The sequence below is a fragment of the Chroicocephalus ridibundus genome, chromosome 1 (assembly GCF_963924245.1).
Source record: "Chroicocephalus ridibundus chromosome 1, bChrRid1.1, whole genome shotgun sequence".
Taxonomy (NCBI): Eukaryota; Metazoa; Chordata; class Aves; order Charadriiformes; family Laridae; genus Chroicocephalus; species Chroicocephalus ridibundus.
This window is the reverse complement of record NC_086284.1, coordinates 145,760,912-145,774,289: the sequence shown is the minus strand read 5'-3', so window position 1 is coordinate 145,774,289 and position 13,378 is coordinate 145,760,912. Positions and strand designations below refer to the sequence as shown.

The 13,378-nt window shown below is 36.0% G+C and overlaps 1 protein-coding gene across 1 annotated transcript in view; it reads right to left on the bottom strand.

Annotated features, from left to right (window-relative positions):
* Positions 1-2,538: 2,538 nt before the first annotated feature.
* Positions 2,539-13,378, bottom strand: part of INTS13 (integrator complex subunit 13) — an 18,861-nt gene continuing 8,021 nt past the window's right edge. Inside the window, exons 8-17 of the mRNA XM_063357231.1 lie at positions 11,670-11,754; positions 11,199-11,288; positions 10,153-10,242; positions 8,495-8,673; positions 7,504-7,674; positions 6,949-7,103; positions 5,700-5,930; positions 4,406-4,545; positions 3,603-3,738; positions 2,539-2,760 (exon numbers count right to left, since the gene is read on the bottom strand). Coding sequence (XP_063213301.1) covers positions 2,721-2,760; positions 3,603-3,738; positions 4,406-4,545; positions 5,700-5,930; positions 6,949-7,103; positions 7,504-7,674; positions 8,495-8,673; positions 10,153-10,242; positions 11,199-11,288; positions 11,670-11,754 — 1,317 coding nt within the window. The 3' untranslated portion in view covers positions 2,539-2,720. The remainder of the gene's footprint in view (positions 2,761-3,602; positions 3,739-4,405; positions 4,546-5,699; positions 5,931-6,948; positions 7,104-7,503; positions 7,675-8,494; positions 8,674-10,152; positions 10,243-11,198; positions 11,289-11,669; positions 11,755-13,378) is intronic.

Below are 13,378 nucleotides of genomic sequence, written 5' to 3'. Positions count from 1 at the left end.
GCTGCTAACCAGTCCAAAGGAAATCCAGTCCAGGGATAGATCTGGGAACAGTCCACAACTGGGAGATGAGAACAGCTCTCCAGTGGTCCACTTCTATGTTGTGGTACAGAATAATGTTTGCAAACAACCAGATGCCAGCATGACGTACCAACACAGGTCCCTGCAGCCTCTGCTGGCTTTCCTTCTCTCCAAACTTCAGATTCTCACCACCCAGCAACCCCAACAACAGTACAGCTAAACCAGTAGTCATGGCACAGAAAGAATCTGAGCAGGTCACCAGCTACAAGTGTACCAAGAGCTACAGGACCAAAGTATTCGAACAGATCAAATTATATTGTGTGTACATCATACATGTACAACCCAACTCTAGTTATAACATATTCGTGGGAGCAGAGGAACTCGCACTAGTTAGCTATGCATATGAAAACTTTGCTAACATGTTATGTTCATTTTTTAGGACAGCAGTTGCTCTGTGAATACGACAGCAGTGATAGTATTTGCATTTTCTTGCATGAACGGGTAGCGCTTGTCTGGGTTTACAGTTCTGAGTAGCTTTTTGGATAAATACAAATTCCTCTAGATGACTACTTCAATGCTTTCCAGAAGCCATCCAGCTATAAACCAGCTCTAAGGTTTGGTGTAAAAGTCAACAAAGTAGCAGTAATTCACTGTCAATAGTCTAGGCATAAAATTGGTAAAATGTAAATTTAAAGAATCACTGCAGGAAGTATCAGCCTTTGTAGCACCTCATGTCTCAGCAAGACTCTTCAAATACTTTGAATACAGGCCCACAGCCAACCACCTTGAAGAACTGGGCCCCGTTCATTTAATTTTTTAACGGTCTTACCTGACAGATGTTCCAAAAGTGAAAAATGTGGTTAGTAAGTGAACTAAACAAATACGCATTTTAATAGCAGGTGCAGAATTTTTCTTTTCCTCTAATAAAGTATTTAATTCCTGTGCATATTTAAGAATTGCAGCTGAATATTAATGGCAGACCAGGAGATGCAATACACCCAGTTCCCCAAGGCACAGGATAAGCTTTTCAGTTATACTTCTCTAGACTAGCAACAAATTGCAGAAGGCTGACATTTATATGCTCCCTAGGTTCCAGACTTTAAAACTCCTTCAGCAAACAAGAGAAACATCCAGACTGATACGCGGTACAACCTCATTGAAAAACACATGAACTCGTGAGAAACAATAATGCCATGGTGATTTTCTCCATCAGGACATTTCAGATAAGGCATCACGAGATGCGGTGATGCAGGACATCCTATTTTCAATTAAGCAGTGAAAATAAAGTCTTCAGCCTTTAGGATCTCCAAAAATTACATGCTGCTTCTGTAAGAGCTACATAAGTTTTAGAACATGATAAAAAAATATTATCATGCAAGTACTCTTTAATCATTCTGTAAAAATGGTTCTAAAATCATTTAACAGAAAACACATCTGCATCACAGTGGCTAAATAATCACCTTGAAATCAGACATGGTACTTCAACACAGCTGAAGAAAGGACTCTGCTACCAATGTAAGCAAAGAATACTTGCATGATTATTTGTGTTCAGTCATCACAAACTACGGTATTTAAAGTTTTGGGTGAAGAAATATTAATATATTAATCTTGTTTCAGAAAAGCTCACAAAGATGTGTCTTAAATCAACTCAAACTAAATCTGTAAGACCTTCAGTTGCTTACACAAGCTAGAATAAGGCAACAGTTGCGGATCAGAGGAAGGCTGATATACCTAGGGAGTTTTAGGTATTCATTTTTCCGTAGCCCACTCAAGTTGACCCGTTTGGAAGCCAAGGCAAAAATTTTGCAAAGGATTAGATCACAGACATTGGGTGAGAGAGTTCTCCTGTTTGAGAATTCTACTCTCCATTAACAGAAAAAGAGGCTCTATTCAAACTGAAGACAGATCACCTACTTTGTCATTTCCCAGCCATTAAAATTCAGAATAAGTCTCCCCATGACGTCCCAAAACCTTAGACCTAAAACCACAGGTGTCTTAGAGGGCATATTTCATCAAAAAATAATTTAATGATTAGCAAAAATTTTATTTTACTTTTGCTTGCAAACAAAGACTTAACTGTAGCACAACAACCTGAAAGGCTTTGCTTTCTAAAGATCATTTCTAGTCAATTTTTAAAAGTACTTATACCAACAATGCTTAGCTGTAAAACCACTCACTCTCCCAACTCCTTAGTCGAAAACCAAGACTGGCATTTTCTCAGCTCAGTCCCTAGGTACTAAGTGTGCGGTCTTTTCCATAATTCTGGACTCCTGAAGAAGTTTCATATAAATAAGAGTATTTGTGAACCAAAATTAGCAATATTATCAGTTAATTATCAATTACTTGAATAATTATTTTAAAAAAACCAAACAGTCATCACTGATTTTGAAATATTAAACAATGCTTATGGGAAAAGACTTTAAACTTTGACTAACATTTTTGATTACTTGATTTAGTTCATGGCAGCACAGGTTTTCTTCGTCCTAAAAACACGACTGTAAAATATTTCAGGACAGCTCCTATTTGCACACTATTCATTTAATGTGATATGCAGATTTCATATTTCATAGCAAAAATAGAAAAATGTAAAAACCAATCAAAACAGAGCTATACAATTGTACTGAAGTGGTACCAATATCAATTCCAGCATTAAATATTTTTGCATTTTGGCCAAGTTTTGGCCAAAGAAACAATATTAATCATCACTGCCGGCCTGCTTTTCCATTTTCCGTCGTTTCCATTCTGTAATGCAAGACAACAATTGGTAAGGATTATTATTGGAAGTACAATCAACAGATTAAGAAAAAAAAGTAATCAGACTTAAATAGTTTTGTAATAAATATTTTTTACTTCACTAACCATCCTGTCTCTCCCTGTCCCCAATATACACAATCTTATTGCCTCTTCATACTTCTTTAAGCAGCAATGGATACACAAAGGAAAAAAATTTTCCAGCAATAACCGCAAAAAGCTATCCATTACCAACCTCACCAAAAGATAAAGGCCCATATTCATGGGACTACAGCAAATCTATTTCGAAAATCTGAGCTCTAGCAGTTTGTTTCAAGGTCTTCATTTCCACCCTTCTTACACTGATCATTGACTACCACCAGCTTATTGATTTAAGAGGAGGCTGGTTTGGTTTTTCAGTGTTTTTTGTTAGAACACAGACTACTATCAACTTCATTACAGCACAGCATAGGATTCAACCACTCTACTACGGACAATATTTTTATATTAGCCATTCCTTTGGAAGCTACAGCAAGCAGCAGACTGGAATAAGAAATCTCAACTTAGCTACCATTTAAACCCCAGAAGTTTAAGAGTCTTGCTGCAAGGGCAATCACTAAGGCACAGGGAAGACCATTTCTCAGCATTCGACCTTGCTAGGCACAAGCGCAAACAACTGAAAAGCAAACACTACTGTAGTTCTCCATCACTACTGAGAGACAAAGGAATGTATTTCTACATTTTCATCCTCAAAGGAGTAAGGAGTCGTTTTAATGCTGTAACTGAAATATTCCTCCATACTGCATGTTGACTACTGCTAAGATATTTATAGTGAATCATTTACTGATACAAACCCATTTTCTTCTTTCAGATGTTGATACAGCTCAGCTTTATTGTTGACAGAGTTCAAGCGACCAATAAATTCCTGGTGTTTCCTAGAGTTGGCAGTATTAATCCTGTTGCTCCATAAAGACAGCAAGGACATGGGCCCTAAAATTGCAAGTAAAAAGACTCCAAGTGATTTAATTTCTGAATTCTTAAACATTACATCATTATAAAGTCTTAGAAGTTACTACAGACTATGGTAGTACAACATACTAAACCCACTAATATTAAACAATCTTATAACAGAGGCTAAATAAATACAAAATATGCAAAGTGGTAACATCTCAGTAGTTGCTTCATATGAGATTGACTTTGCTTCAAATGCAGAATCTGAACATCAGCTCAGCCATTGTGACAGGTAATAGCTCACACCAAGGAAAAGAAGTCAGTGAGTACTGCCCATTCCAACAACTATATGGTTAGGCATGTTTATATTTATTAGTCAGCAGGAGACAGTGATTTCTGATACCTGTCCTTTAATAGCGTGTAGCATCTCAAATAGCACCAGCAGAAATTTGTCCAACCCCCTATCAACCCAAGTGCCTATCAGCAGACCCACACAGGATCTTGGTATCTCTCTTTTTACATAGACCTGTTGACATCAACATATTTATTAAGAATTTCTCAACATTCAGTGTTTAATTAAAAATTATCCACACTGACTTAGCTTTAACTCCCAAGAAGATTCATCTCGTTACTTTAGAAAAATACAGGTTGGTACAACAATTTCTATCTTTAAAAGAAATAACCTGTTGCAATTCTTCTGGTTTACCTTTTGCCTTCTCAACTGTGGGCATTTCATCCATTGTAATAAGAGGCTTTTTGTTGGGCGGCTCAGGAGAATCAGGGGAATCTTTGATAACTTCAGCTTCTGCTAGTTCTTCTTTTTCACGATCCAAAAGACCTTTTAACCTTTTTGAGAGGGAAGGAAAACAGTGAAGCAAAATATGCTAGAGCCGCACATATGATTCTCGATACCATTCTGTAGTCTTTAAAGTTATACGCAACCCATGTTGTAAGAAAATTTCCTTTGACCCCTTGGAATGGGTGAAAAACAATAGGGAAAACTAGCCAAGTAATCCTCTGGATAAAGCCTTAAGTGAAGGATCTTAAAATATAATTTCACGTAAGTTCATTAGCTGTATTTGTACTGTAGTTGTTGAGAGTTGATCATAATTTTGAAGGAAAGCCTAAGTAACAATGAATATACAAATATAACACAAAATTTCCTATTATCTTCTCTACGTGGATTCAGACCTATTCTACACCAAATCCCTTTTATCTCAGTCTTCGTTTTTGTTCCACACGTGAAAGTAAAAGCAATTGTAGGAATAGTTTCATCATACACAGAAAGGCCACCAGCATGGTGACAATAACATAGGTGAAAAGGTCCTCCTATCCTAAATGATCATAGCATGCAAAAAACATGCGAATTACACTTACTACCATAAAGGCGTTTTGATTTCTTTAGAATAGTAGTTTGAAAGATGGAAAACAGAAGATACTGACAGATACTTACCACTTAGACAAGTTACAACGAATTATAGACGGTAGGTATATGGACAATCAATCCTGACATTCAACTAAAGAGAAAAGCCAAATCAATCTGGATTGTTTATCTACTTGAACACTAACCTACCTACAGCTCAAGAGAAAATAACTGTCTGTCCCAAGTTTTTAGGCATGCTTTGTATTTCTATAAAGCAGTTTAATGTCTAATAGGTGATGTGGTTACGATAAAATCCAACTCCTCAAGCTGCAAAGCCCCACTAAGTGGTCAACAGCTTGTCCAACAACCATACTGAACCATACTGCTTGTAAAATAGCTCAATTTGAAGAGTCTGATAAGCAGGCATCGTAATAAGGTGCCCATTTCCCAAGCTTGATAACAGTGACTGACCCAAAAAAATCTTGGAATCCACACTCACTGGTAGTAAGCCAAGGTTACAAGCATGAACACATCAAATTGAAACCTGCAACTGTATCACCGCAATTCCTCTCCCCTTTGAAGTAGGGCAGGACAAAAATTATTATGCTACAGTTTTATTTCACTTCAGAAAATTTACCTTTCTGATTCTTGCCATGGCTTATCTGATTCATAGTCTTTGCCCAACTTCTCTGACTTGTCTTCTTTGTCTTCTCTCTTTCTACCTCGTTTCTTGCGCTCCTCTTCTTCTGGGGGTTTGCTTCTGCAAGCCATCAAACATTCTAAGACTCGTTGGTGTTTATCAGAGTTGCTTATGTGTGCTCGTACAAGGGTCTCCAATTCATTCCACATAATCCGGTACTGTTCATCTCTAAGCAAGGCCAGAAAAAAGATATTACATATGGGATTACCTAGATTGTTAAACCACTGACTAAATTAAGGTTAAAGAACAGACCTTAAGAGACAAACAAACAAAAAAACCAACAAACCAACCCAAGCCCCAAAATAATCCTGAACAGATTTGCTGTCCTCTTGTACTGGAGGTCTATTCACCTGGGATTAACTCCATCCTTTAAACCACACTGCACATAACCTTTCCCAATTACCATCCAGAGTTAAATTTAAATTTGAACAGACTATGTCCACTGAAATAAAATTCTTAAATGCCACGAGATCTGACTGCCAAAAGGCACTTTTGAATCCTCTCAGGTGTTTGCCAACTATGCAACATGATATGCAGAGAACCACTCATGTACTGACATGCAAATTAATTACTATTTAGTTCTTTGGATAAAAAAAAAAAATGTAGAAAGAATTGTACCATGCTACTGTAAGTAACTTCCAGTCATGTGGACAAATCTTCTGTAGCTGAATTTCCTTTCAGCCAGTTCTTGGAAATACAATGCACACATCACAATGACTGCGATATCAGCATATTCTACTTCTTTTAAAGGAGTAGCCCATATTTTAAATAACTGTTTCAAAAGGATTTGACTATTCTAATATAACCCAATTTTAAAGCATTATTCCTTTATAATATGCTTAACTTTTTATTAAATTGAGATTATTACACTTTCTCTGTCCTAGCTTGTATCTTATCTCTTACCTCTCTTGATGCTTTCATATTTTAACACATTCACAATTCTTGGGCAACAAAATGATAATTTTTTTTCCTAACATACAGCAATACTGATACAGCAATATCAGTCCTGTGATAGTCCCTAAATGATAGAGGCAAAGTATTCACAGCATTTGTTTTGTGTACATACGACAACTAGTTTACTACGTATTACCTTTGGCCAAATTTTAAAACTTTGAAAATACGAAAACAATGTTAATAGATTATTTCTGAAAAAAGTCCGGCATCAACAAAAAGATATGCATGTAACCTTTTTGGACCCTTTCCTCTGGTGCCAACTGTTGAAATTGGGAGCGGATCATTTTTCCTCTCCATGTCTACCAAATTGTATATTGTTTTTTGACAATTCAGAACATCCTCATCAGTCATTGCTTCTTTTACAATCACACTGGCTAACGGCACTACCTGCAAGACAAAACAAAAGTCAACAACGAGAAAGTCTGCGTATGTCACAGGAGAGAAACAGGAAGAAGAAAGAAATGGAAGAAATCAAAGGCAAGGGAACCACAGAACGACACACAACAAAACCACACCCCCTTATCCTCAATTTAGTAATAACTCTGATCAGGCATAGACAGATGCTCATTTTCTTTACTAAGCAGCACTGTAGCTGTCAGGTTAAATATTCCACCCTATTTAGATGGCATTCCAATACCCGGCTGACATTAAAAACAGGGTACTTGAGACAAAAATAAACTGATTTTGTGGCAAGTGATTTACGATAAAATAGAGTTAATATTTCATCGAGTGGCAAGGTGAAATAATCTAGAACAGAATAAAAGGTTACAAACCCCAAGTTACTTACAGCTTGCATGTTGAAGATGGTAGTCTGAGAAATAATCATAGGCCAGTAACGAGTGTGTTTCTCTAACTGATCTTTTGCACGTTCCAGTGGAATTTCAAGACTTCCATCAATCTTATATCTGGGCTCTAGAAAAGGAGTTAATCGGTTTTCCCTCATAAATTCACCAAAATCCTAATGATAACCAAACAAGATATAATTAGGCATTTCTCTAACAAAGTAATCTTTACTGAACGGGCAAAACAGCAGTGTCTTATCACTAGGCGTGTACCATCCCCGCCACTAAATTAAACCCTAACAACCAGAGTCCTGCTTCTATGTTTCAGATGTACATTACTCTGTGTGAACACAAAAAATAGTTGTATAAAAAATATGGATTAAAAACTGATGCAAGGTTTTTGATGAGGAGGCCTTCTGGATCGACAAGGTATTTCGTCTATGGTGACAGTTTTGTTACGTTTTTCTGGAAGCCACTTCTGCTTGCTTACAATAGATACAAAGGATGTATTGAAAAAAATAGAGGAAAAAACCAAGATGAGTGCCAGCTGATTGTCTGCTCCATATCTAGGGTTCAAAGCTGACAACTTAATCTTTTCTATTTATTGTACAAACCATTTACGTGCAATCTATCCTTATAACTATTAGCAGGATATAGTCCTGCCCAGCCCACAGAAAAAACTCGCCAAGAAAAATGTTATTCTAGAATTGGAACAAACTTTAAATACTCATAGTGCACAAGGAGGCAAGTACTTCCTTAACACAGAAAGGATTCTATGAAGCAGGTATAACAATAAGCAGATTAGCTACTTTGAACTAAATATGCAGCAGTAGTACAAAGAAAAGCAGTTTGACCACGCAATCCACTCCAGCTCTCTAGAAAACAGACCAACATTTCCTTTACATGCCTACTGCACTACATCTCTTATCACCCAAGATAAGCAACAACTTAAGAAAAAAGAAGAAAGGAAAAAAAAAAAAAAGGAAAGAATCTTACTGTAATCCGGTAGTCAGTGACTCTTCCACCACACCCTTCACTAATTGATGGGGGATCTTCTAGAATTGATCGCGAGCTGCTTAATACATGCAGAAAAATTTCTCCTCCATGGCTGCTAAGCATGTGACTAATTACTTTAGAGCCAGACTTACGTGGCTGTTCCAACAAAACAGAACGACCTGTTGGAAATGAGATCAGTTTCACTAGTTAGTGTGCCACAATTTTAAATTATATACTACATATACACAACATGGGTTTGTACATGGCCAGGAAGACTCTGAACCCATTAAAGTTGTGTTTTCAGCTAGCTGAACAAGCAACAGCTATTCCTTTGAGTATTTGCTCCACATCTTTACACAGAATATAATGTCATGTACTCTCAAATTTTACACAGAAAGATCAAAAAGCCTCTCTCCTGGACCAATAAATCACTCTCTCTGTAGGGCATTACTTTTAGGAAAAACACATATTGGTAAGGCATTAAAATGGTATATTGTGTAAGGGCAGTTTGCTATTTTTAATTGTTACAGATTATGTTGTACACTAAACTTCTTTGACCCTACTACAGAAACTCATTAAAAGCAACTTCTAAGTAACAAAATAACCTACTTGAGTATAAAGGTACCAATTGATACTATTTGTTAATGCCTAAAATGGATACTGTTTTTCAGACAGAGAAATAAAACTGCCTTTGTCTTATTTCCAGTAAAATACACTAAGCATGAAAGGGTACATTCTCCAATTAAGTTGTTTGTTATGAGGAAGCAAAAACAGAACAAGATCAGAAGAGGCTGGTTATCTGAAATATGCTATTAATTTTTATTCTAACCATTTCTATTGATCGAAGTATTTTTTCAGTACAGAATCTTTAGAGAAAAATACACAAAAATACAGCGTTTAATAAAACTACTGCACATTTACTCAGACATTTAAATTACTTGATTGAAGAAAACATCCCATTAAAAGGATGTTGGTCATTCAATTTTATTTGCAAACTGTAAAAAAAAAACCCCACATGCAATTAACATTGACCACATATTACTTATTTGGAACAAACAGGTTTGGCCTACCTTTTTAACATGTATTTAAGTGGCAACCTCTTATAGCAAGATTATTCATGGCAATGGGCAAGACCTCACAGATAAGCAAAAATCTGATCTACTTTTTGACCAATCCTAGTACACATAAGTATGTCTACTTCCATTGACCAACACACTTAGTTGGTCATGACACAGTTAGAAGAGTTTTCTGAGGCTGCCCAGCATCTGCTAGAAGTCAGGCATAGACATAAGTTGCTAATATTTTGCAACAGTCAGAGTAAGCATTATGATCTACTATCACCTACTGAAAGCGCTGTTTCCTACTAAATAGCATAAACTGAAAAGTATTCTACATTTGGATTCAGAAAAGAACTAGCAACATTCAATACTTGCTCTCTCTTTACATCTTTTCTCCCATCTTCACGTTTCAAAACTCTTTCCATTTGCCTTTGAGTACATTTAACAACTTTCTTCTCTTATTAATGACATGTTAAAATAAACCGAACATTTTTACAGTATATAGACATTTACTGCTCTACAAACCAAAATGTGGTAAGTGCACAATCCAAAATATTAACTACTAAAATGTTAAATAATTAACCACGGACACAAATTTACCATTAAGGAGAAAGTTAGTAAGGCATGAAGAAGGTCTGCTATTTACATCTACTGGTGAAATTCTGTATGCTCCAGTGCAATAGTGTAATTCTGAAAAATAAACAAGTAGAGAAGTTGAGTGTAGTTCCGCATACAGAAAAAATATCCCACAAAATAAAAGAAAGGCAAAAGAAGCTATTCCACAACCAGAAGAACTAAAAAGTCTGTCTCTCAATCTAGAAGTCTGCTCCTTTCACCATCTCCTCACAATCACTCCAGTACCCTCAACTCCGAGAGAGCCTAATATGTTCCCATGCCTTATTTCCAGCAGGACCTCCAGCTCTTTATCTCCTGAATTATTTCACTGTAGAGTCAGCCTCCTCTTATTTCCCTTATCTATATTTTTGACCTGCTGGTTGAGTCAACATATCTTGCTGATAGTCTGCAGGGTGCACGAGCCGAATGGCCAGGTTACCTCAAATCTTCCCTGTCTTTCTCTACTCAGATTTGGGTAGAGATATCTCCCTAACTCAGATTAGAAAGTTAATACAGAGGGACTAGTCTACTGATAGCATCATTGCATACATTTAGTTTTCTTACAAAGCTTTTTACTTAGCACTCTAAAGATTACTCTAAAAATAGTACTTCGATCTCCGCGCCCCTCCACCCCCCCAAAACAAGAATTAAAACCAAAAAAGATTCAATGTCTCAAAGCTGCTATGTTAAAAAACATCACCGTGTAACTGACAAGGTATACTTGGCCCTGTGGTAGTGGCAAATAATTACTCAACATTGTAGTCAAGGAACAACTTCACAATACTCGAGATTGAAAAAGCCACCAAGAAAAACATTATTACCCCTCTCATCTCTTACACAAACCACTGATTAGCCAAGATCAGGACAGCATCATATGACGCAGTCAGCAGCAAAGTTTATAGAGCAAACGGTAAAACCAGCATTAACAAGAAGCTAATTAGGCCCTCGTTCAGATTGTTATCATTGTACAGAGAGAACAGTGTCCAGCACAAGTTAGAATATAATTTTTTGTAAGATACCATGTTACCTACCCACACTATTTGTTCGAGGAGTACACCATTTTAATGTTACAGTTTCTTTAAATGTGCCTTCTCTGCTATTGCCTCCTACATGATTATCACCTGCAATATAGAGTCAGAAAAAGTGTGTGATCAACCATATTTTATTTATTACAACAAAAAACTGTAATGGTCTCTCATCTACTCTCATGTACTTTTTATATCTCAGTAAGAAGCTGACATGCCTCTCAAATCTCACACAAATACCCTGAATATATGCGAAAACTGGTCTGATTAATTTGACCTGGTTTTTCATTGTTATGTCCTGATTACTATATTAAAATATGCCAATAATTACAAATCAAGTTCTTAGGTTGTAAGGAGTAACTGAAAATATGGTAATCATGCCTGAAATTTACATCAATTTGAAGCTTGAAATCTTTCTTTGTGAATACTTCCAGCAGGCTGATCAAAAGCCACTTTGAGAGGACCGTTTCTACTTACCACTCTTTAAAAAGTCAACATGTGCCTCTTTGTGATGAAGAAGCTCCACATCATAGTTGGCTGATGTGTTAGCGTGTTGTTCTTCCTTTAAAAGAGAAAGGCAGAAAGAATAAATATATAATTATTTTAGTTATAGGTCACTGTTTTCATAAACAAATTATTCTATATTTACCTTTCACTCCAGAAGAAAACAAAAAGCCTCCAAAGTGCATTAGACAACAACGGGATTGCAATGTTGAGGAAACTGTTTGCTCTCTGACCTGTTTAAAGATGCAGCCATCTGCTTTTCCCCTTTTTCCTTTTGTGAAAACCTATAGTTTCCTCTTCATACAAGTGTCATAACAGGGCGCGTAGTGTAAAATATAGGAAAAAATAGGCTTCTACTTTTGTTTAAATTAGTGAAAATAAAGAAGCCTAGGATATATTGAATACCACCAGCAGTTATAGCTTACTGAGCAGCAACAAATGGTCACTACAAAATAGATTGGCAATTACTTTTTCTAAATAAAAAAATTGCAAGAATCCAAACCAAAAAACACACTCCGAATTTATTATCATTTCCTTGCACTTAAGATACATAAGAAGTGTACTTGCAGCTGCAAGTTCATAATTTAAAAAGAGATGTTTGTGAAGAGGACACTGCATCTTTAAGCAGCTACAGGCTAGCAAAAACAGTACAGTAACCTTGGTAATTTACTCCAGGTTAAAAAAAAAAAAACAAAAACAAAAAAACCCCAAAACCACAGAGAACTCAACATAGTCTATTACTATAAGGACAAAGGCAGGAGGGAGAGGCATACCAGCAGCACACAGGTCAAAGTTACAGACAAGGTATTTGCAAACTTAAGTCACATTTATGCCATGACCCATGTCAAAGTTTCATTAAAGCTGTGAAAATAATCTTTAGTTTCATGTTTCAATTTATAAAAGCTATACAGTGTTGCTAGTTTTCAAAGATGCAAGTAATGATTGACAGTATTAGAACTTGATGATTTTTTTTAAAATCAGGAAAGTCTATCTGCCCCTGCCCTTTTTGTTTGTTTGAATACTGACACTTCTGTTTTGATTCTCTTGCTGCCTGATCAGAAAATTCCTATAAACTTAATACTTAAATTCTTAGTTGCGCTGATTTCCCTCCCAGTAGCAATAAAAAAAAATAATTAAAAATAGGGCCATAAACAACTTTGAAAAGATGTTTAATTTAATATCTTTATTGTACTTTATATCTACTTTCTTAAGTAGATATATCCCCTTGTTGCCCTGTTTCTGGTTTATGGATCTTCAAACAGAAAACTACTGGAAAACCTTTAGTCAAAAATCAACTATTAGTTACAAACACCTTTATGTTGGGTGGGCATGATAATGAAACAGAGGAAAAAGAGACTCACTATGCCACTATAATGCACAAGGGTCAAGAATATCTAAACACAACTAGAAAAAGACAAAAGAATCACAGACAAAGTAATCTGAGGTAAATAAGATAGTATTTATATAAAATAATACAAACACAACTGAAATAACACTTGTATTGCTACATCGAAAATTGAGATTCAGCAATACAACATTTTGTTCTGTGATCCTTCTTTGCTTTTTTTTTTTCCTCCTCCTTTTTACTAACCTGGTCACAGACATTGAATGTGGGCTAATAAAAAAAAACAAAAAAACAAACCAGAAAATATGATATGGAGAGAAAAATCAATGTAAAAATT